This window comes from Cebus imitator, unplaced genomic scaffold (genome assembly GCF_001604975.1).
Source record: "Cebus imitator isolate Cc_AM_T3 unplaced genomic scaffold, Cebus_imitator-1.0 Scaffold250, whole genome shotgun sequence".
NCBI lineage: Eukaryota > Metazoa > Chordata > Mammalia > Primates > Cebidae > Cebus > Cebus imitator.
In genome coordinates, this window is record NW_016107565.1 from 2,633,384 (window position 1) to 2,659,089 (window position 25,706).

General features: G+C 40.2%; 1 protein-coding gene across 1 annotated transcript in view; it reads right to left on the reverse strand.

Moving 5' to 3' along the window:
• LOC108282751 (BMP/retinoic acid-inducible neural-specific protein 1) overlaps nt 1–25,706 on the reverse strand; it is a 169,396-nt gene that overhangs the window by 28,614 nt on the left and 115,076 nt on the right. The window contains exons 3-5 of the mRNA XM_017498752.2: nt 12,031–12,221; nt 4,989–5,158; nt 2,027–2,132 (exon numbers count right to left, since the gene is read on the reverse strand). Coding sequence (XP_017354241.2) covers nt 2,027–2,132; nt 4,989–5,158; nt 12,031–12,221 — 467 coding nt within the window. The remainder of the gene's footprint in view (nt 1–2,026; nt 2,133–4,988; nt 5,159–12,030; nt 12,222–25,706) is intronic.

Consider the following 25,706-nt stretch of genomic DNA (forward strand, 5'->3'; position numbering starts at 1 on the left):
TCAAATCCTGGCTCACACTTCACAAGGTCTCTATAGGTATCCCATGAACTAACACATAGAAAATCCTGGCACACACAAGGAAAATCTGTCTTTCTTATCTACCTTCTTAACAGGCATTAGCAAATCTTTCTATCTACTCTTTTTTTCTACTAAACATGGTAGGGTTATGCTCCATGTATTTAAGATTCTAGTGTGTTGTGTTTTGTTATTTAATAGTAAATCACTTTCTTGGCCTGAATTTTCCTGAGGAATTTTCATTCACTGGTCTCAAGTGACTCTACCAAGCCCTCCATGCAGGTTAGAAAACAGAAGATGTAGCTGCGTGTGGAGGTTCATACCTGTAATCCCAGCACTTTAGGATAACTGCTGAGGCAGACTGATTACTTGAGGTCAGGAATTCAAGACCAGCCTGGCCAACAAGATGAAATCCCATCTCTACTAAAAATAGAAATATTAGCCAGGCGTGGTGGTGTGCACCTGTAATCCTAGCTACTTAGGAAGATGAGGGAGAAGAATCACTTGAACCTGGGAGGTGGAGGTTGCAGTGAGCCGAGATTGCGCCACTGCACTCCAGACTGGGCAATACAGTGAGACTCTGTTTCAAAATAAATAAATAAGAAAGAAAGAAAAAAAAAAAAGAAAACAGATGATGTTTTCTAAACATCTTATGTAACAGGAGCATGAATCAAAGAGTTGCCAAGGAACCAGAATATAAAAATCATATTAGGCTCTGCTTAGCTTTACCTGCCAATCTCAACTCAACTTTTTCCCACTGACATTCAGAATCACCTTTATCATGCACCTTTATAGAAGGTCACATTTTTAGCCTGCTCAAAGTTAAAGCATGCCTTTTTTTTTAAATATAAAGTTGATATATGATCATTGCAGAGAAGTTAGAAAAGAAACTAGATGCCTAAAATATACCATCTGTAACCTAGCGATCCAGAGGTAAGCTCTTCTAATACCTGGGCTTATTTCCTTGTTACATTATTTTTATTTATCTCTTTAAATTATTAAGATCATGCCATCCATTCAATCAGAAACCTTTCATTTAATAACTAACATTATATCAAATTATTTTCACATATTATTGGAAATTCTTTATAAGCATCAGTACCAGCCTAATATTATGTTGTATTAACACAATATAATTCACTTAGTCTTCTCATGTAAAAATTAAAATCCTTACTTTTTTGATATAATACATTATGCTTTTTAAAAACAGTGCTCTGTGTACTTAAAGCCTTGTCCAACCTTTCCCTGTAATGTCCTCTCCTCTTTATTATGTGAATTAATAAGGATAAAATTACTATTTTAAAGGATATATTTTCTTTAAAATAATAAATATATACGAATTACCTAACATAACCTTGACATATACAGACACCAAAGAAATACAGATATTTATAAACATCAACAAACTAATCCCTATACTGGTTGCATTTTCACTAGTCATGTCTGAAAGTATCTTTCTCTCTATAGTCCAGCCAGCATTGAGAATGATTATTAGTAATCTCTGCAAAAGCACGTGTGTGTATGTATATATTTAAGACTATGAATGATTAGCAAACAAAGGGAAAAAATTACAGAGCATCAAAAATTTCCATAAATGTTCTATTTGTGAGGATTAAAATAATACTCATTGAAAATCAAAAACAATAATGCAGAAAATTCATACAATGTGATATGAAACTTTAATAATACATTAGGTCTGAGGCATCTATAAATAATACCATTTAGACATTTTCATGAAAATGATCAGATACATACAGTTCACATTTCCTTACTTTCTATCTGAAAACTAATTAATAATCATAACTTTAATGTCCCGCATATGTTAAAATTCTAAATGTTATGTATATACCATATCATAGTGGTCTAATTTCCATGTTTGCAGTTTTCATTAGGTTTTCTATGCTTCATCTTTATTCCCCCTTCATACCATCCCTCCTGATCCCCGCCCCACCATATCACATCCATGTTGCTTCTCCCAACACTGACCCCACTTTTTCCACTGGCTTCCTACCTTGAAGATGCAGTTTGCTCTCCGTGCTTTGCAGAAGGACGGAACTCACAGAGTCCAGATTGTCATAGCTGTTACAGCCCAGAGGCCCAGTGCGTGTCTCTGTGACCTGCAGCAGATATCAAATGAGACAGGTGTGAGACAGGAGTCCTTGTCTAGGACATACCCCAAAGAGTCATACCCAAGCAGAGTAAAGCCAGCAGAAAAGGCCTCCTGGTTTGAATCAATGGTTTGAGTCCTGAGCTCTGTGCCTGTGTCTGGGACCAAGCACAGCTGTGACTGAGTAGACAGGCTAGCAGGGTGGTCAAGCACACAGACTGCATGGCTATTTCTACCAGTGGTTCTCAATTCACATGGTGACTAGAACCCTGTGACCTAGGGAAGCCAATTAACTTCTCTGGGCAACTGCAAACCAAAGGTAGTAAATCTCTTCCAGAAAGGTTGTGAGACCAGGTACAATGAGTCTAAATGCCTGGCACATGGCACGTGTTCAATACTGGGTACCTTATTACCAAACGGCTCTATAAATTGTTATGAGTATATATACACTATTATCAGGCAAGAACAAGAAAACGATACCCATTTTCCTAAAGAAGTTTTAACAAGAAGCATAATTGTGCTGCTGCTGGAGAAATTGACCCAATCCCGTGGCTGTGCATTTCCAGAATATTGTCTTAGAAAGACTTAAGGTAATGGATATGAGAGGAGTAGCTATTCAAAAAGATAACCTTGAAATAAGAATGGCTTAGTATGAAAAGAGGACTCTTCATTTATTTAGCCTTTGCTTCCCTTTCTTTAGGTTTATTTTGAAGTTTTCATCCAACTCTAGAAACACAGCATCCGCTGTAGGGAATAATGACTGGGGAGGCAGTCACAAGCACCTTCTCTACCCTTTTCTAGCTGTGAAACCTTGAATCAGTAACTTTCTCTTTCTAAGCCTCAACTTCCCCATCTATAAAATGTCAGTAATGCTCTTAATACCAAAATAGGATCAAGAGATTATATTTTTGAAGTATTTAGTGGGTAGGGTACAGTAATATTTAGTAAATGGCAAATAATTAGGTTTGGTTTTGTTTTATAAATAATTTATTTTTATATACAAAATAATAATGTATTTATTATTGAGTGAGAGTTAAACTTACCCATTCATTTTCCTAAAGTTACCTATGGTAGGGAGAAGGGCGAATGGGCAAAACTTCTCCACCTGGGTTAGTGGCTGGTCTTAATCAGGCCCACTAGTGAGACAAGTTTTAGACAACTTGGTCTTGAGGTAGTGGCAATAAATGGCATGAAAAATCCAAGGGCCAAATTAAGTGCAAAAGACAGTGCCTACTGTAAGAAATGGTTTCTTGAGTGGCCACTGTGCAATTTCTCTGAGAAATTCCTCCTACATAGGCAGACTGCACTTCCAGGATACACAAAAGAGGATTATTTTCTGACAGAGCTTCAATATCTCAATTCCGCATCCTATCCAGGGTGGAGAGAACCATTTGGTGATAATGAAAACCAGGCCTTTGTGGCACTCTGACTCCAATGGCTTCATAAAGATCCATCTCTCTCCGCTGAGTTCCCTAACAACATAATCCCCCAAATATAGGCAATTCTTCTCGGATAAACCGGCCCTTTGTTCATCAGTCTGATTTATTTCTCTCCTTACTACCTCCCTCCTCAGTAAGTCTCCACTCCTACACTTTTCTCTCTCCTTAGTCAATTTCTGACTCATCTATCAGCCTTGGCAGGGTAAGACCCCTTGGCTTTATCCTCACCCTTTTCCCCTACAGATATCTTGGAAAGGCTTAATATAAAGCTAGGTCTGCATTTTATTTTGAAGAAATTAAAGACTGAGATGTAAAATGCAGGCATAATCTGGTAAAAGAACATTTGAGATGGAAACATCTGCACTAAAACCCTCAGAAGAACAAACCCTTTATGTGGAGAACGTCCTCCCACATTCTCTTTATGGAGGCTGTCTCTGAATCTGTGCGTTTAAAATGAAATCTTGTTAAATTTCCTGTGCTCTAAGGTGCTCAATTGAAAGTCCAGGGCTGCTTTTCTCAATGTGATCATTTAATTTTTAATTAGCTAGAACTGAATAAACTTAAACAATGAGCTCCTCGGTAGCCACATTTTAGGTGTTCAATAACCCCATGTGACTAGGGGCTACTCTCTCGGCTAGTACAGATACAGGGCCTTTCCATCACCTTAGAAGGTTCTACTGGACAGCACTGGTATAGAAAGGCATAGATCAGCAAACAACTGAGTGCCTGTTTTGATAAAGTCATATTGGAACACCCATGCCCATTTGTTTATATATCATCTATGGCTGCTTGTACACTACAACAGCAGAGTTGAGTAATAGCAACACAGGCCATGCAGTCCACCAACCCCCAAATAATTATTGTTTGGTCCTCTACAGAAAACTTTTGCTGACCCGTGGTCTAGAGAGCAGAGTTCTAGTCCCTGTTAAGTTATTCTCTAACTGTGTAACCCTCAGAAAAAGGCTTTAAACTTTTAACCTCAGTTTTTCCATCTGTAAAATCGTGAGTGGAGAGGAAAGAATAAAAAACATAGATGTTTAAAATATTGCTGAGCTAGGCATCAGTAGTCTCATTGTTGCTAGCTCTGAGACCTCAGGAAAATCATTCACCTCTTCGGAGTCTGTGTTTCTTCTTCTAGAAAGATTTGATAATCTCCATACAGGAAACTGATGAGAAAACTGTTGATAATTCTGCCATGACTATAGCCAGGATACTCTAGTAAATCAGTTCATATGGCTACTGGAATGACAATGCACACTGATATTACAGGGCATGTGAGAATATCAGTCAGAGCAGCTGGCAGAGGGCACCATGAGCTACATGGTTATGAACCTAGAAATTGTATCTGCCCATCCACTCTCAGAATGCCTGTATTGCAGTGCTGTTGTATTGAGAACCTGCCACCCAAATCCACCCTTAAGCTGTACCTTGATTGCTCCAGTTGATATCTGGATCTCATGGAGCCTCCTCATGGTGCCATCACGGTCAACAAAGTAGGATGATGCGAGCTGGTGCAGAGCTTCAACGCTTTGAGTGGCATTCCCTGACTTCCTGTCGAGGCGACTTTTGTCCATGTACATGGTCAAAGCCTCCTCTCCTGGATGGGAAAGAAAAGTAGGTAAAAAGTTTGTCGAGCTTTCATGTGGGAGGACAGGCATGGGGACCTGGATGTTGAAAACAGCCTTAAATCTCCAACCAGTTTGGCCCACATTTCCTTCTGCCTCTAAAAATCAAGATCACGATGAAAATAAACTGTCTAGAGGTGGCTGTAAACACCGGGCTCCATTAGGTCAAGGATCATTAAAAATACCCCAGCAACAAAGTCCAACCCCTAATAATTGACTTCATGCTTCTCGCCAGCATCATCTTACAACCAAAGCCTCTTCCCCTCTTCCAAGAAAGTTCAGCCTCTTCTATAATGGCAAATGTGGCACAGATACGCTCTTATTATTTTTTCCTCCTCCTCTGGCTCCTCATTGCCATTCAGTTCCTCCTTTCCTTCTGCTCTCCCATCTCCCCTTTTTTCACTTCTTTCTCCTTTCCTTTTCTCTTTACCCTTCCTCTCCCCTGATCTTTTCTTAACAGATAAATGAATGGATGGATAAACAGATATTTGGATGGATGCAAATGGATGAATGACAGACATGTTAAAATAAATGTAGATGTAAATTGTTAAAAATTATACATTTTCTTCTATGAATTTTTTCTTAGATATGCACACGTAGATTAAAACACTGTTAAACTAGATGACTTATAATTTGGATAAAAAACTGTTTATCCAGAACTCCAGAATGAAAGCTCCAGGAAGCTACCTCTACGCTCTATCAACTTCATGAACAAGGGCATGTTTCTCTTTTTTTTATTCATTCTAAGATGCTTTATTTGGTAAATAGTTGAAAACCTAAAACCACATTATCACAAAATAGTGCAAATTTTTTTTTAAGTTCCGGGGTACATGTGCAGAATGTGCAGTTTTCTTACATAGGTAAACAAACGTGTGCCACGGTGGTTTACTGCACCTATCAACTCATCACCTAAGTATTAAGCCCAGCATGCATTAGCTATTTTTCCTAATGCTCTCCCTCCCTCACCCCTCCCCCTGATAGTCCCAGTGTGTTTTTGCCCTCCCTGTGTTCTCATCATTCAGCTCTAAGTGAGAACATGTGGTGTTTGGTTCTCTGTTCCTGTCTTAGTTTGCTGAGGATAATGGCTTCCAGCTCCATATATGTCCCTGCAAAGGATATGATCTCATTTCTTTTTATGGCTGCGTAGTATTCCATAGTGTATATGCACCATATTTTCTTTATCCAGTCTATGATTGTTAGGCATTTGAGTTGATTCCATGTCTTTGTTATAGTGAATAGTGCGGCAATGAACATATGCATGCATGGATCTTTGTAAAAGAAGGATTTGTATTCCTTTTGGTATACACCCAGTAATGGGATTGCTGGTACAAATGGTATTTCTGGTTCTAGATCTTTGAGGAATCACCACACTTTCTTCCACAATGGTTGAACTAATTTACATTCCCACCAACAGTATAAAAGTGTTTGTTCAATTGATTGATCCTTTTTTTTTCTCAACTGATTTCTCCTTTTTATCTTTTTCAACGTAGTTGCCAGAAGATTTAAAAGGGGCCTATGTGGCTCACACTTGGGGCCATATCATATATCTATTGGTGAATGCTGGTCTAGGGATAGAAAGTCATAGGACGTTATTTCAATATACCAGGTGAATAGCCAAGGCAGAGGAGTATACAGAATGCAACACAGACCAGGGAAAGGGTAGGCAGCTGCATCCTGTAGATAATGTGGGCCACAAGGCCTGGTCCATACGGCAGGATACAGCATCAGTTTTAAGCCAAATCTATTCAGGTTGCTGTACAGATTGCCCCACCCCCATCCCAGCAACCTGAATAGATTTGGCTTAAAATTGATGCTGTATCCAATTAGACTTTGAGTTCCAGGAGCCATGGGAAGTGCAGCAGAGGAACAAGGACTCCATCCAATTTATCTTTCTAATGTTCCAATGCTTATCTTAGGGTATCATGAAGAATAGATGTTCAGTTATCAGATATAATATGGGCTCTTTAGCTATATCTTTTGCTGCTCTCTGGGTTTGCTCTACCCTGTACAAATGTGCACCATTTTCCCTCATTGTTAGGGCTTCTATTTTTCTGTTTTGCTGCTGGCTAACTTATATATATCCCTCAGGTATCACGTAAGACATCACTTCTTCTGAGATGTCTTCCCTCAGTACTACACTCCTTACCTGAACTAGATTAATAACTCTCAGGTTTCACAGGCCAAGGCTTGAGAGGAGTTCATAGTAAAGTGCTCATGTTTGCAGTTTCCCCAGAAACTTTACTATTTATTATGTAGTACAATGTGATTGTCTATTCTCTGGCCCCCACAGCAACCTGGATAGATTTAGTTTAAAAATGATGCTACAACCAATTAGACTTTGGGTTCTGGGGCCATGGGAAGTGGGGCAGGGGAACAAGGCCTCCATCCAATTCATCTTTCTAATGTTCCAAAGCTTATCCTAGGGTCTGATGAAGAGTAGATGTTCAGTTATAAGTTGAGGGATGAATGGATGGGTGTATAGATAAACAGACAGCTAGGTGGAAAGGTAAAAGTTAAATAAGTGAATATGCTAAGAGTTTGAGCCATGAAGCAGAGGCAATAAGTGTTCCAAGTATCAGCTCAGGCTCTCTTAGGTGCCTGTGAAAAAGAAGGTGAAGCAAGCCCAGTTCCCTCTGGAGTGAGAACTGGCAGGAGCAAACCTTAGATCAAGAGGGGTTAATGGGCTTCATGCTGCATTATTAAGGCTTAATTTCTTGTTTATTAAGAGAATGTTCTGTTTAGAGTTGCTTTCCCCCTTGGGCATTCCTGCAAATTGCCTCTTCACCCTGCATAGGCCTTTCCTGAGTATTTCCATTCTCCAGGAGACTTGGCCTCACTCTCTGCAGCACCTTGTCTCAGAGGTGAAGAAAATGGGACTCTCAAAGGGAATGAGGAAAAGTAGGAGTGGATCTTGTTATCTTTTGAGTCAATAGGATATTTTGTCACCAGATAGAGGATGAGGTGTCTGGATTTTAGACCTCTGGGACATAACTCTCCCTTTCCTTCAGAGCCCCTGTGATTTTATTCTCAGCCTTCCTCTTAGACAAGGGGACCTCTCCCAAAATGCAGGGAGGAAAATAATGAATACACATGTAAACAGAAAAGATGAGCCTATAAAAAGACATCCATGCAACACACACATTCACATGCATGTGCCATCTCACATTCACACACACGTATATCCATGTTGCAACCATATTTATGTGAGCAATGTGTACATATGTGTGCAATGTGCAGGAATACATGCTCATGTATAAATTAACTCACATCTAAGCAGGAATAGGCTTGGTGCACATCATCTGTACATGTAGGCATTTGTGCATATCGGTTTACACAGATGTGCTTCCACACATGCATAGTCATACATGCAAGTTTAATCACACATGTCACACAGGCACCCAGTCTCCAAGGTGGTTCCATCAGCCCAAGACATGGTCATCAGGAGGACTAAGAAAAATTTCTACCCCTGTTTTCTTGTGTGTCCTTCCAGATGCACAGTTTTTCCCTTTACCACACTTCATAAGAGTATTCACATGTTGTGCTTTATGAGTTTAATAGATTTCACAAAAAATCTGAAGATCTCATGGAAATCTCCTATTTGTTGGCCCACCTATCAGCTCTACTTCTCCATTCTCATAGCCTTTTCTTCCTCTCCCCTCTCCCTAAAGAGCCAAACACACACATGTATTTGTCTCATAGGTGACAGGTTAAGAAGCATCTTTTAGTATTTGATTATGCACTTGTGAACTTACCTGACATGTCAAAGAGTTAATAAAGCTCAATGAATACTGTGGTCTTAGAAAAAAATTATAGTAAATAAAATTGTTTGCACCTTCTTGTTTATAGATAAAGAAATTGATACTCAGACAGAAAAGTGAATTTCTCAATATCTCCCACTCATCTAGTAAGTAGCAGAATTGGGCCTTAATCTGGATTTGCAAGTTTCTTAGCTCCATTAAGTAATTACAATAATAGTAAGAACAAGAATAGTAATGTAACAACAATTTGTTAAGTGTCAGACCGTGTGCTAAGCACTTTCAATCAATCATTTTATTTAATTTTTTCAATATGTATGAAGGACTATTACTGTAACTACTTACAAAAGAGGAAACTGAGACTTCAAGGATTGAATTACTTGCCAAGGTGACTGTGATGGTTAATAATGTCAACTTGATTGGATTGAAGGATGCAAAGTATTGTTCCTGGGTGTGTCTGTGAGGGTGTTGCCAAAGGAGATTAACATTTGAGTTAGTGGGCTGGCAAAGGCAGGCTCACCCTCAATTTGGGTGGGCACCATCTAATCAGCTGCCAGTGTGGCTAGAGTAAAAGCAGACAGAATGTGAAAAGACTAGACTGGCTTAGCCTGCCAGCCTACATCTTTTCGCCATGCTAGATGCTTCCTGTCCTTGAGTTCTTCAGCTTTGGGATTTGGACTGGCTTCCTTGCTCCTCAGCTTGCAGATGGCTTATTGTGGGACCTTGTGATCATGTGAGTCAATACTCCTTAATAAAATCCCTTTCATACGTACATCTACCCTATTTAGTTCTGTCCCTCTGGATAACCCTGACTAATACAGTGACCCTAAGCTGGTGAACAGCAGGAGCCAGGACTCAAGCCAGGGGATCAAACTCCAGAGCCTGCCCTTTCATTCCCTGCAATCTCCCTCCTCCCTTCTCTCACATTGCAGAGGAGGCTCTTAAAAAATATGTTTTCCATAAGTGAATGAATGAAGTGATGACGTAAGAAAAGCTTCACATCATTTCTGGCACACGGTATTCCATCAACAGTAAATCTCTTCATTTTCCCTCTCTCTACTCCTCCACACTGAGGGCTGAGGGAACATTTAGGGCCTGCTGTCCAACACTAGATCTCAATCCAAAGCTTTGCATATTTTAAAATGTTGTGTTGTAAAAACAGAAGAGGAACAAGGCTCTGTGAATAATTCACCACCTCGCCTTAGAGAAATTAAAAATATATTTCATTGAGGAAGAAATATCTTAGTTACTTGGGGTTTCCAGGAACTCAGACGAGAGCACAGCTTTTAATGGAAGAATTGAATTGGTCTCAATCCTTTTTTTTTCTCCCCCAAGTGAAATGGGAGGCGAGACATGTCCAAAGAAAAGGTCTCAGGTAATGCTATACTTAATGTAGAAATGAATTCATTTTCACTTTACAATAAAATAAAATTTACACTAATGATTTAATATTCAAAGTCCTACTTAACAATATCTAACTGGCAACAGACAACTAAGACATGCTGGTTGGCTGGCTGTTGGAGTGGGTATTGGGTTGGGGGGCAAGTGAGTTGCTTAAAGAGATGACTGACATTGGATCAAAAACAGAATGTGGGCTTTGTGAATGGAAAACATTCAGTTAATAGCTTAGCTTTATCACTTTCTAGCAAAACTTCTCCTGGGTCTCAGCTTCTTTATTTATAAAATGGAGGTAATATGGCTTCACGTGCAGCTTTGAGGGCTAAAGACAATGTACAATGTCTGCTATATGGCAAATAACTGGGGGTGTCTTGTCAGTGAGGGTGTGGCCTAAGGAGATTAACATTTGAGTCAGTGGACTGGGAAAGGCAGGCCCACCCTTCATCTGGGTGGGCACCAACTAATCAGCTGCCAGCATGGCTAGAATAAAAGCAGACAGAACGTGAAAAGACTGGACCAGCTTAGCCTCCCAGTCTACATCTTTTCCCAGTGCTGGATGCTTCCTGTCCTTGCACACTGGGCTCCAAGTTCTTTAGCTATGGAACTCAGACTGGCTTAGTGGATAATATCATTCTAAGAATGAATAAATTTACCTAACCAATCTCCCCACCACATTCCCCACATTATCACATTATGAATTGGGTCTTCCTCAAATTGCGCACAGTATGCTGAGCCTAGAAAGCTCTGCCACCTCCCTTTACTTAATCAGCTCTAGTGAGCAAAACCGTCACTTCCTTCAGGGAGTCTACTGACCAGTCCAGTTGGTAGTGCTCAACACTTCTCTGAAGGAGAAGATCCCCTGTTATAATTATACCTCAGTCTACCGTGCCTGTATAAATATGCCAATCTCTCTTAGCGGGGCATGGGCCATACCTAAATGCAGCCGGCAGCTTTGTGAGTAAGTTGCACAGTGATCTATCACTAAAGGGGCTTTCTCAAAGTTCAGTGAACCTAGTCACTATGGCAAAATTGGTGTCTACGGGATTGTTCATAATATGAAATGATCCTTTCAGACAAGACCCACACGCATCTGAAGGCACTAGTCTGTACCATTTTCCATTCGTTGTCTTTGCATTTATTTCCTCTCTCTTACCCTTGCTAACTCAAACACTGACTGGCCCTGATGGGGAGGGATGGGTAAGACTGAGCAGGGTGGAACAATTAGTCTGCTTTCCTATAAAACCTTCTCTAAGCCCAAAGGAGATACAAATGATAGCCTGTTTGTAAAATGATAACCTTGAGTTATCGGTCTCTGAAGTAGACTTAAATAAACAAAGCAGATTCCCTAAACAATACCTGAAATTTAATTATTTTCCCAGATTAGACCAAAGGAACTGAGACAATGATCAGATTAGGCATTTCTAACAAATGGAGCCAATTCCAAGAGTAAGCCATATTTTCAGAAAATTTAGTAAACTCTCAAATTAGATTGTCCCATAGAACTGAATCAGCTCCTCCTAGGATATGATCACAATAGCCAAGGCTATTTGGTTTATCTGGGTGTATATGCTTTTGTTTGATGGCTAATGGCAGAAAGGCTAAGAAGGCTTTGCTGTCAAGGCATCCCACTCTACCTTCCATCCCAGACCCAAAGTCATGACAAGGCTCTGGCCCAGTGGCTGCTGACCTACCTCCCAATGTGGCTGAGATGAGCAGGTGGGTGCCGTATTTTTTGATGATGGTATCGATGAACTGCTGAGTGGTGGGTCTCCTGCCAAGCAGGCGGATGCTCCTTTGAAACTCCGGCATGAGGGGCACTGGATGGCGGACCAGATCTCTCCTCTCGATGGCTGTGTTCCTCACCTTCCAACGGGCAAACTCCCTGGGCAGGAGAAATGAGCAATACTCCTCAACTTACCATCACTGCGCTCAAGCCCAAGTCCACCCAACCATCCATCCAGGCATCTCTCCTTAAGTGGGAAAGTACCTACAATTTTAATATGTATTCAGTGATGCCTTGATCTGGAGTTTCCAATCATCTTCAACCAACAAATATTTATTGAGTACTACTCTCAACACAGGAATATTGAACCAGATAGACAACATCCTTGCCCTCAAGTTGCTTACAGAGCACCAGGGAGACAAATATCAGGAGTTACATTTATTAGCAGATAGGTAGAGAAATGAGGAAAAAGAAAAGATAATAAAAATAATAATCTGATGATATGGATAGTGAAGATATACTGATAAAAATTTTCATGTTATTTTATAGTCCCCAGGAAAACCATGTCTAAACTCTCATATAAATCACGCTAGCCCTGTTCCAGGGGATTATTATCCATTTCTGATAGGTATCACAAGACCGAGTCCTCCATTGTCCTCTAGTTGCTTGTCCATCTCTCTCACTAGACTGTAAATGACACCACGAGAATAGAATCTTCTTTGGTACTACCTAACCCAGCCCTGTAAATAGCTCAGTGCCTGTTACATGCCAGGATTCACAATAATGCCAGATGGAGAAATGAATAAGCAAATGGAAATCAGGAGAGAGGGAGGGAGGGAGGGAGGGAGGGAGGGAGGGAGGGAAGGAAAAGGGAAGGAAAAAATGAAGAAAGAAGGAAGGAGGGAAGGAGGGGAAGGAGGAAGGAAGGAAGGAAGGAGGGAAGGAAGGAAGGAAGGAAGGAAGGAAGGAAGGAAGCAAACATACATACATACATACATGGAAGGATATATAACAGTAGACAGGACCTAAGGCACAAAGCAACCTGAGGCCTGTTCTAAGATAATCCAAAAATCAAATACTGAGCCCAGAGCTCACTTTAATCCAAAATGTTAACATGTAATCATTGAGCACCTAGTACTTGAAAGCACTTAAGCTATATTCCAAAGACCATGTGGGAGAATTTCCATTTTTGCCTTCTCTAATAACAAAGTATCTCAAGACCAAACAGCACCAAATTTGGAAGTCCAAGTCTCACTCTGCCTCTTACAAATTATGTGTTGTGATCTTGTCCCCTCTCTAGACCTACAATTCTTCATCTATAAAATTCAATTAATGGCATCTATTTGCTACTGCTGATGCAGGAATCACGTGAAACATAGAGTACAAAGTACCTTTGGAAACTGCAAGGTGATAATTTAATGGGAAACATTGTTTTATAACGTTATTTTCTCACAAGTTCCCAGACATGTACACGTAAATCACTAAAAGTTCACATACAGTGAACTTGGAGCATGAAAACTGAGTATAGGTGAAAACTTAAAGGGACTCAGTTAAGGTTGCTTTTGCTCAGTAACACTCACAGTTTCTACCAAAGTTTGAGCTCCCCCAGAATGACCAGCTCTCCGACCTGCCTGAGTTACATGCTTTCAGCCCTTGAGGAAAACAGACTAGACAAGAGGGCTGTAAGGTCAGTGGAGATAAACGATGGGAACCAGAGTTTAATGAAAAGGTCTCTCTCTCCTGCCACAAGATGGAAGAGATGAATGAGGAAAGGGACACAGGGCAAGAAGAAACAGAACGGCAGAGGGATGTCCGGCCAGAATGTGCCCTGGTAATTTAGCGGTGGTGTCTGACCCCTGATTCACAGAAAACTGAGTCCAAAAAAAGCTTTCACATTAGAATATGTTTCCAGGATTCAGAGCTCATGGTCTGTGTCTGTTGAATAAATCTCTGTCCATAATTCACGACATAGTTCAAATTTGAAGTCGACTGAGCACCTTGTATGTTGTTGTAGGTACCTAAGTCAATCAAGTGCACTCAATGAACCCTGCAAGACACCTATTAAGGGCAACATATGATGTCCACAGAAGGGGGATGCACATGTCACAGTCCCTGTCCTTAAGAAGCTCACAGTCTGGAAGACTTTTCAGTTTGTTATAAATCAAGGACTACAGGATGCAAGAGGAGGAACTTGAACTTCTCGAGCCTCTAGGGAATGCTTCAGAGAGGAGGTCAGGTTTGAACTACAGTTTTTAAGTGTGCAGACAATTTAGGTCAATGAAGTGTGGTTAAAAAAAAAAAATGGCCAGAATGATAGTGCACACCTGCAGTCCCAGACGCTCAGGTGGCCAAGGCAGGAGGATCACTTGAACTCAGGAGTTTGAAACCAGCCTGAGCAACATAGCAAGACTTTGTCTCTAAAAGTAAAAGAGGCACAAACACAACAACAACAAAAACCTAACCACAGGGAGGAAAAGTCAGGAGCAGTGATACAGAGTCAGTGAGGTGATACAGTGAGTGAGCAGGGATACAGAACATGTTATGGGAATGGACAGAGTTAAATAGGAGGAGTATAAAAAAGAGGGTGTCAGAGGCAACAAGATGGGACAAGTAGCTGATGGGATGTGGAGAGGAGGGAAAGAACTTGACAGCCAGCGGAGACAAGTGCTACAGGTGTGACAGGCAGCTTGCAGCTTGAGTCCTAATGACCTTGGGCCCAGGGATTTGTTTCTAATTAATAGAATATGAAAGTGATGGAGTGTCACTTTCATGATTCAGTTACAAGATTTTTCGATGTCTATTTTGTGTGCTCTCTCTCTCTCCGTCTCTGGTTCTCTAAGCCCCTCTGTGTCTCTCTCTGTCTCTTTTTCTGTCCCACTCACTGGCTCTCTGTTCCCCTTCTCTTTCTCACATTGGCTCTCCTGCTCTCTCCATCACTGCGTCCGTCTTTCCCCTCTCCATTGCCGCCATGCTGTGAGATGCTCTATAGAGACACACACACGGGAAGGAGCTGAGGGAATCCTTTGGCCAACAGCTTCCAAGGAAATGAGGCCTCATAAGGAACTGACTCCTGGCAGTAACCATGGGCATAAACAAGGAAGCAGACCCTTCCCAAGCCAGCCTGAGATGACTGTAGCCTGATAAGAAACCCAGAGACAGGGTGTCCAGATTCCTGACTCACAGAAACTGTGAGATAATATTGTTTCAAGACATTACGTTGTGAGGTAATTTGCTAACCAGCAACTGATCAATACATAACAATGAGAAATGCCAAATATATCTGAGGGAAAGAGTATTTCCTCTTCAGCTAATCCAAGAAATTTATAAAATTATATATACATATAATTATGAGGTTATATATATGCATATAAATATACTCATACATCAGTATATAGAAATATATATATAGATATATAGAGATAGATAGATATAGATATGTAATAAAGTAAATACATATATAAGCTTATATATAGATATCTATCTATCTATATATATGTTTCCATATATCTATATATAGATATAGATATATAGAAATATATATATAGATATACATATGTGTGTATGTGTGTATATATATAGTTTTATTCATGACTTACTGTCTTGGGTTGCTTTTTTTCATATGAACATGCCTGTATTCCTTAAAATTAATATTTATATACACACAGAGAGGTTAAGTAACTTGTTAAAGATCATGTAGCTAATGGGTGGTAGGACTGAGTGTAGAAAACTGGCATCCTGACTCTTAAATCACCCTTTTAATGTAATATTGAAAGGTAGACTATAAGCATAGTAGAACCAGTACCAATACAGAAGAATAATGCCACTACCACCACCAAATTACATGGTATGACTCGATTCCTTTTTTTGAAACAGCCATCACAGTCTGTGATGTTCACCAGCAATAGACCAGGACCTGCCATCTATGTTGCTTCCTGGAAAAGAATCTCAGGAAGAATCCAATGCCAGGTACCCAGTTCATCCCTCACTGGGTGGACGTAAGCCTTAAGTGAGGGATGCATGTGACCTGCTGAGCACAGAGTCAGGCACTGGGGAGAGCTTAGTAACTGGGGATGTTACCCTAAAGCACCAACCACCTGCTCAGCACCACGGATAGGGTTTCTCATGCCAAGGAATTGGTCCATTGGGGGAAGGGGGACAAATGGTTGTTTAGGGAATGTATTAAACTATAATGTACAATATGGAGGTTCCTCCAAAAACTTAAAATAGGACTACCATGTGATTCAGCAATTCCACTACTAGGCATATACCCAAAAGAAAGGGAATGTATATTAAAGAGATTATTACAGCACTATTTACAACAGGTATAATGTGGATTCAACCTAAGTGCCCATCAATGGACGATTGGATAAAGAAAATGTGGTATACATACACAATGGAATATTAGTCAGCCATAAAAGAGAATAAAATCCTGTCATTTGCAGCAGCATAGATGGAATTGGAGGCCATTATGTTAAGTGAAATAGTTCAAGCACAGAAAGACAAATATCACATATCCCACTCACTTGTGGGAAATGAAAAATGGATCTCATGAAGATAGAGAGTGAAATGATAGTTACCAGAGTTTGGGAAGGATAGGGAGGAACAAAGGGAAAAACGAAACAATATAAATGCATTTATTACTACAGAATTGAACACTTAAAAATGGTAAAGAACAATGAGCTCCGAGTAAAAAAATGGAGGTGAATGAGAGGAGATTGGACAGTTAGAAAGAAAGAGATGAGTGTGTCTGTGTGCAAGTGTAATATATAAATGATAAGAGCTAAAGGCAGAGAGGTTGTCAGGGACCACAGGATGAATGACTATGTGTCAACCTATGTTACTACATTTCAGCCTATAAACTCTGTTCTCACAGGCCAACAATCCAGGCTAAAAGCATTTTGAGGATGGGTTTATGTGGCTCTGTAACCGTTATAGCCATGTTGGAGCAAAGACTGTAATAATCACAGGATTCTGTGATTTTTTACACTCTTTACCAAAATACACTTAAGTAAAAGGACTCAATAGCACCTAGATCTATTCAGAGCTAGATTTAAGCAACATTGGAGATGAAAAGGTTGATTAGATATTCAAAATTTGAACATCTACCATTTTTCCAGCTCTAAAGATACCACAGTAAACAAAACTAATGAAAGTCTTGCTCTCAAGGGGCATACATGCTGGTGACAGTGGACAGATAATGAAGAAACAAATAAGTAAGGTATCAGGGGAGATAAGTGTCACAAAGACAACTAAATCACGGGAAGGAGGCTGGGATGTCCAGAAGTTGGTGAGGCTGTCGCTTGTTATAGGACTTCAGAAAAGGCCTTCTTGATTTGATGATATTTGAGGAGACGCCTGAGGGAAATGAGAGTGAGATCATGAGGCCGCCTGGTGAAATAATGTTCTAGGAAAAAGTAACAGCAAATGCAAAGGTCCTGGGCTAGAAATGTGCTTGCCACATTTGGGGAACATCAAAGGGCAGGCCTAGATGAGTCAAGGGGTGATATGGGAAGAAAAATAAAATCAAAAGATAGAGTAGGGTGAACATAGACCTCAAAAGGCTTTGTCAGCCTTAGTAAAACTTTTAAAAATATTCTAAGAAACATGAAAAGTCAAAAGAAGATTTTGAGTCTACCCAATCCGATTTATGTTCTAAAGGAAGGGTAGACAAACATTTTCTATAAAGGTCCAGGTAGTAAATATTTTAGACTTTTCAGCCACAAGGTACTTGCTGCAACCTCTCAACTGTGTCCTTGTAGAGTGAAATAGTCAGAGACAATACAGCTGAGTGTGGATGTGCTCCAATAAAACTTTATTTACAAAAGCAAGTGCCAGGCTATATTTGGCCCATGGGTAATATGTCCTAAAAGCTTCACTCTTAATCCATTCATAGAAGTCATCAAATCCAACTTATACAATCCACTGATGGGAAAATTGAACGTCAAAAAGATGAAGTTATTTGAGCAAGATCCCACAGCAAATGACCGGGAAGGATCAAATCAGAGCCTAGGGCTCATGACTTCAAGAGCAGTGTCCTTTCCACTGCAACAGGCCACCTTAAAAAAACAAAGGAAAAGAAAATACATAAAAGAAAGCAAGCCTTGCTTGCCATGTTATCTAACTGCTTTGCTGGCCCAGAAACATTTTCATGTCAGTTCTCAGGGAATTGAACACAACATAAAATATATCTTTCCTTCTGAGTGCACAGAACAAGCAAATTCCCCTTGGAGGAGAAGGCAGAACTCACAATGGCACAGGATCTGCAGAATATGCTTATGCCCAATTAAGCATCCCAGCAGGGTGGGCCAACCAATTAGCCTGAGATTAAAAAAGGATCCTGGATGGAAGTCATGGGGTGTCTGCAGCAAGGCCCGTCCCACTAGGGGAGCTGGATGTGGGAGGGCAGATGATGACAGGGCCTGGGGACGGACGAAGACTGCAGTCAGGGTTGCTAGATTTAAGATGAGGCTGGAGAGAAAATTGTAAGTCCAAATGTATCTTTTAGAGCAAAACGTTTTCTATATAGGAATCCTCCTTCATCCTCTGTTAGTCCTCTGCTTTCCTACATATATGCACACAGATACACATACATACACTCAATGACACATTGCACAGAGGAGGCATGATTACAAGATAGAAAGCAGAGGGCCAAGTGTGGTGGCTCACACTTGTACTCCCAGCACTTTGGGAAGGTGAGGCGGGTGGATTGCCTGAGTTCAAGAGTTCAAGACCAGCCTAGGCAACACGGTAAAACCCCGTCTTTACTACAAATACAACAACAAAAAAAAATTAGCTGGGTGTGGTGGCATACACCTATAGTCCCAGCTACCTGGGAGGCTGAGGTAGGAGAATTGCTTGATCCTGGGAGGCAGAGGCTGCAATGAGCTGGGAGCACGCCACTGCACTCCAGCCTGGGCAGCAGAGCAAGACTTCGGCAATAAATAAAATAAAATAAATAAAATAAAATAAAAATGAGACAGGAAGGAGAGCTGGCTCTGTGCTCTTGGGAAAGTGCATCCGTTCCTGAATATCTGTGTCTTCACTTGTGAAATAAATAGGTGGAATTGGATCATCTTTTACCCCTGTATCCTCCATCCTAGGCTCAAGGGGTAAAAATGTGAGTTATGATTCTACCACCTATTGCTTAATACTTTGTAAAATGTAAATAGTAGTACCTTTCAAGGATAGGCTTAGGATTATTCATACAGTATTCATACAATAAAGCAACTCCATGAAACCATCAATCAAATATTAAAGTTATTATCAATATTACCCTTGTTGTTATGATTACATGAGCAGCTACATTTGAAAGTTGGGAGATCATGGATAGATTGGTGGGGAGAAGGGAAAGGACACAATCATGTTGTTTTAAAATTACCAGTAGATAAACTTTAAGGAAAGGTGGAATCTGATTCTTGTGAAGTATACTGAAAGTAGCAAGGTGAATTTAAGAAATAGACCAATAGTTTATAAACTCCATCTAAGTCTGTTTTTTCACATACGTGATGGGGACTAAAAGCACCTCCTCAAATTGTGCTGGGACAGTTAAATGAAATAACAGACAACTTCTTCACAGTTGGCAACAGGGTATGAACAAATGTTAGCTGCTGTTGGCATTAGCATTATTTTTTACAACTATTTGTACAGGGCGCTCTTATGATGTTTCTATTGCTTAAAAGGTCCATTTTAGTTTCTTCATCTGTAAAATGGGGGCGGGGAGTGACAATTTCTGCCTCTTAGACTTGTAAGGGGAATGCCTCCAGCAGTTTTGTGTCTTTAGGGAGCACTGGATAAATGTGTTTCCTCTACTGTTTTTAGGTAATCGAGCTCCCTTCTAATGACCTCTGAATAAGTGAAGGGTTCTTTCACTCTTCTTGGTTTACATGAATCTGATCTCAGACATAGCTGGCGGTTACTTTAAAAAACATACACATCTTACGGGCTTTAAAATATACATAAAATAAGAAAAATAAAAGGGAGAATAGAAAATAAAGTTTGGGTTAAAATAAAAGATGAAATTTGGAAAGTTAATTCTATGAAGTCCTGAACACTTGATGTAAGTGAACTATAAGTGTCTCTGAGCTTCCTTGCAGCTAAAGGAAAAAGGGTAATGATAGCCAAAAGCCATACAGTCAGAAAGACAGCAGAGTAGTTGTTCAAAGTTGTTTGAGAAATAGATTCCCTGGATGCTACAACAAGACACAAACATTTCCCATGGTTTCCCACAAAGAGATCAATATAGTTGACTCTGGTGGCTGATGTTCTCAACAATATTCCTGTGAGTTTTATGGGCTCAAGGTAGCCTACTGCATACAATAAAGCACCATTCATACAGTATTCATACGATAAAGCTACTCCATGAGAGACAAACATATTTCTAAATATAGAGCTTTCTGATGGTCTGGCTTAATCCAAGAATACATTTTGGAATACTGTAATGACACTGTATCCCAAATAAGTGTTTGTTGAAAGCATGATTGATCACAGTGATGGGATGTTTGCATTTGTTTATTACTGGGTGGCTTATCCCATTGGTCGCGTTAACTAATCATTTAGAAATGGATAAAGAGAAGCTTCTGGGTATCAGGGTGATAGACAAGAACTCTGGGACAACTTCTGTTATTGTTAGCAGCAAATTATCCCCAGAGAGGAACAAGAGGAATCACAGAGAAGAGTGAGGTGAAATCACTGAGCTGAGAGAGGAAAGAGGGCATTTCTCTTGCCTGCTGCTCCCAGCCGCTCCCCCACAGTCCTCAGCCAGCTCAGGGAAAGGTGAACCCAAGGGCATATGTGAGGCAGAAATGATGCATCTTAACGAGAGGGTGTCAGCTCCAAATCCCCTGCCTGCCTTCATGCCCCAGAACACAACTGACAAGGCAGCCGAGAAACAGCGGCATCCATGCGGATCTCGCAGAGCATTTTGGCCCCAGAGGGGTGAAGTGAGGAAAAGCAGAAAAAGAAGAAGGAGGAGAAAAGAACTATCTCTGAATATGTAATTACAAATAGTATTATTTTAACTACAAGTAAAGATATCAACTTCAGAGAATAAAGTAATCCTTGCTTACAATGTGTACTGAGGTTTATTTTCCAAAGGTGTTCACTTAAGTAATGACGTTTTTACTCTAATGCCAGCCCCATAGCAGTTCTGAAGGCTCTTATGGGGCAAAAGTCAGAGCAATGGGGGTAAATAATCTCAGGGAGAGCACTGTAAGGGCACTGTGTTTCTCATTGCATAGAAACTTGAGAGGGAAAAATAGAAACACAACAAGCACACTTGGAATGGTCCAACTTTTATGTAAATGGACCATTTCCAGAAATGCAAGTGGGATTCTTCCTGAAGCACCATGATTGAGTGCAGGGGGTCACGATGGTGGTTATGAGAATTAATCATGGGAAAGAAGCTTAGAATGCACCTGTTTTATTTTACTTCAAAGGACCCAGTGTTTCCTGAGACATACTCCATGCACCGGAACTGCTCACTGCCTTGTCACCCATACCAATCCAAAACATCAGGATGGGGGGCGTTAGGTGCTCATGGCCATCACTGTAATTTCACAGATGAGAAAACTAAGGCCCATAGAGAGAAGGGGACTTTCTAAGGCCACAGCACCACTGGTGGCAAGTGGGACTAGGAAATAAGTTCCTCATCTTAGATTCAATGTTCTCAACGCGGATCCACTGTCTTATTTCATTTTCTTGACTTTCTGGAGTCTGTAGTGCACTTGGTCCTTTACAAATCTGTCATCACATACATTATTCTCCCAATAACCTGGAAGATAGAGAGTATCACCATCCCCATCACAAGTGGAGAGAACTGAGGACCAGGGCAGTGAAGGCTCCTTGGAAAATCTGCACCAGAGCTGGGACAGAAACTCAGATTCTGTGGTTCTCAATCTGGCTTCTTCTTTGTTTCTTCCTATTCTCTACTCCCCTGTCACTTCTGGTGTCCCCATGTGACTAGGGGAAGTCACTGACTCTCCCAACCCACCTTGCCAGGAGTCCCTGCAATGCCCTACAGAAAAGCAAAATAGAGGATATCGAGGAAAGCAAATGCTCATTCCACTGAGCACCTGGAAAGAGGGTGCAAAGCAGGTCCTTTCCCAAAGACATTCTGGCACTGTGGGATGAGCACAGACTGTATGGTCAGACTGGTCTGGCTCTGAATCCTACAATAAACCCACTCATTAGCCGAGAGAACATTTGCAAATCCCTCAGCATCTCTGAGCTTCTTTGTCAGTGCAATAGGAATATTAGTATTTACCTTGCAGCATTGCTGGAAGGATTAAACGTAATGAATGCAATTAATCTGGCAGTAGTAGCTACTCAATAAATGTTAGCTACGTATCCTTCAGCAAGGCGTTCTAAAAGGAGAGTTCGTTTTGTAACACATAACTTTTAATGGATATTTTAAATGATCTTAATATGCCTATGGGCTCCAGAGATTACACAAACTGCATATAAATAAAATATTTAAAATTCTGTTGACTCAATTTGTCTTTCTGTTTATTTCCAAAGCATCTATTGTGAAAGCATGACTCATAACTAAATATAGATTAATAAAACTTTGGAATGGCAATTATTTTCCAATTATCATAAATCCTATTAAACATTGCAATTATGTGAATTTTTTTCTTTGAGATTACAAAATTTGAAAGCTCCAAGGAACCACAAAGAGTGTCTTTGTCATTGCCTTAAATTTTAGATGGAAACACAGGGACTGAGAGAGAGGAAATAATTCTCTCAAAGACACACAGCTGTCAGCACGAGAGCTGGTTTTAAATCCAGGTCTTGCGCACCAGGTCTCTGCTTAATTCCCTCTGCCACAGTGCATTGTTTAAGAAGAAAAATGAACAATTTTTTTCCCGGCAAGTAATACTGCATTTAATTGCCAATTTCTTTCTTGTTAAGATATTTTAGGATTAGCGAGCATGCTGCCATCTCTGAGCCACCCCCAATACACATTGTCAGCTAGACCTTTCGTCATTTTCATGTAAAGAAATATTCCTTGTCCCTGTTTTGAACTGGTTAAGAAATGTTTTTTTCTTCTGTTAATTCATTCAGTTATATTAATTGAATGTCTGGCTCTATATCAAGAACAAGGGACCTAAAACCATACTTAACCAAAGTGCACTAAAATCATTAAAGATTAACCCACAAGGCATCAAACTACGGGCCAAAGATGAAATGTGTCCCACTGTCTGTTTTACAAATAAACTTTTATTGGAAAACTCTCACAATCACCTATTTATGTGCTGTATATTCTGTGGCTTCTCTTGTACTACAGTGGCAGAGTTGAGTAGCTGCAACAGAGACCAGAAGTCCCACAAAGTCTCAAATATTTACTATCTGACACTTTTTTTCTTTTTTTTTTTTTTTTTTTTTTTTTTTTTTTTTGAGACAGAGTCTCTCTGTCACTCAGGCTGGACAGTGACGCGATCTCGGCTCACTGCAACCTCCGCCTCCCGCGTTCAGGCAATTCTCCTGCCTCAGCTTCCCGAGTTGCTGGGACCACCACAGGTGTGCACCACCACGCCCAGCTAATTTTTGTATTTTTTAGTAGAGATGGGGTTTCACCATGGACTTGATCTCTTGACCTTGTGATCCGCCTGCCTCGGGCTCCCAAAGTGCTGGGAGTACAGGCGTGAGCCACCATGCCCGGCCTATCTGACTCTTTATAGAATGTTTGCTGATCCTGTTTTAACTCACTGGCCTGGACATCAAATAATATATTTTACAGAAATAATCAAGGATGATCAAAGATTTATATATTATACTACCACTGACAGAGATATATCAGTAATTTGTGTGTTTTGCTTTGACAGAAGTATTCTCTTGCTCCCAACATGTTTGAAAACTACTGGGCTGAAGCAAATTAGAAAACAGAGATGCTTTCCCACATAGCCTTCTTGGAGAACTTTTAAACCTGAATAACACACTCATTATTTAAATATACATCAGAAGAAACTGATAAAAACTGCCCAGATCACATCCGAGGTAAGAAAATAAACATTTTAAGTGGAGTTTATGATTTTATGATTAAACAATGTAATGGATTTAGTACAATCAATGATAATAGAAAAATGATAGGCATGGGGGGGAATGTGTAAAATATTCTTAGAGATATTTGATTTGATTACCAAAGCACCATAAGAAGAAGGAAGACATCGCCAATTTTTCTAGTTGGTAGGATCTGATGAGTTGTGAATATCATGGAAACACGGCTCTGAGAGGTAAAAATGGAATGACTAGGAATAATTGACAGCAATTATTAAATAATAATTTATTCTAAAATTCTCAAAATTTACACTCAATAAAGCAAGTCCTTGCTGAGTGTTAGAACTGACCACAATAGAACAAGCTGCTCTGGGAAGCAGAGAGGTCTCTGTTTTTGAAGAAACTGAAGGAGAGTTTGCATAACTGATTGACAGAGAAGCTTATGGGAGGGCTTCAAAATCCAACAGGTGGTTGGAAAGTGTTATTATTGTCCTTACTTATTAGGAAATGCTATGAATTCCAGAGAAGTAAAAATGTATATTTCTTTTCCCATATTGGGCATATTGGTTTGATTTTCCAGATCCATATGCTTAATCATAAATAAATGTTGGTCACCTATTTTTAGGCCAGGCACTTGGTATGAATACTCACAAGCACCTTGGGAGCTGGTTGTGATTATTTTCATTTTATAGATTAAGAAACTCAGGCTCGAAGATTCCGGGTTTAACTATCTCTATGATTCTATGAGCACACCAGATGTGGTTTAGGATTGCTTTCAATCCAAGATTCTCTCTAGCAAGCTAATTGCCCAGTATGAGCCTCAAGTCTATGAATTTATATAAATGGTTCTTAAACTGCATCATGTTTCTTACTTCCTGTATTTTCAGCAAGATTCTGCCAATATTTTGTCCTCCTTGAAAGCTGAGGCCAGCCGCGATGGCTCACGCCTGTAATTTCAGCACTTTGGGAGGCCGAGGTGGGCAGATCATGAGGTCAGGAGTTCGAGGCCAGCCTGGCCAATATGGTGAAACTTCATCTCTACCAAATATACAAAAAAAAAAAAAAATTACCTAGGCCTGGTGGCAGGTGCCTATAATCCCAGCTACTTGGGAGGGTGAGGTAGGGGAATTGCTTGAACCTAGGAGATAGAGGTTGCAGTGAGCCAAGATAGTGCCGTTGCACTCCAGCCTGGGCAACAGAGTGAGACTCTGACTAAAAAGAAATAAATAAAAGCTGAAATTGGACCTGGAAGAACCAACACTAGACTGTGGGCACAGGCATAGTAAGTCAGCCCTCTACTCTAACATGATAAGCTGGACAACCTTAGACAAGTCATGATTCCTCTTTGAGTTTCACTTTACTCATCTGTAAAATGAATCGTTGGACTGAATTAGTGGCCTTCATGCTTTTACTTAGACTTGAAACATTTGACTTATTAATATATTCTTTCAAATAATTTTGGGGGAAGATTTTGTCTCTGTGTTAGGTGCTAGGACTACAGGAGTAAACACTATTCACAAAGACTGTACATTTTGCTGGACGAAGTACAAATACTAACATTCCAATCAATATTTTGCAAAATAAGTAAACCTCATATAAGTAGAACTTCTCAGGGGATAGGGACGCGGCAGACCCCTGCCTCTCCTCTCA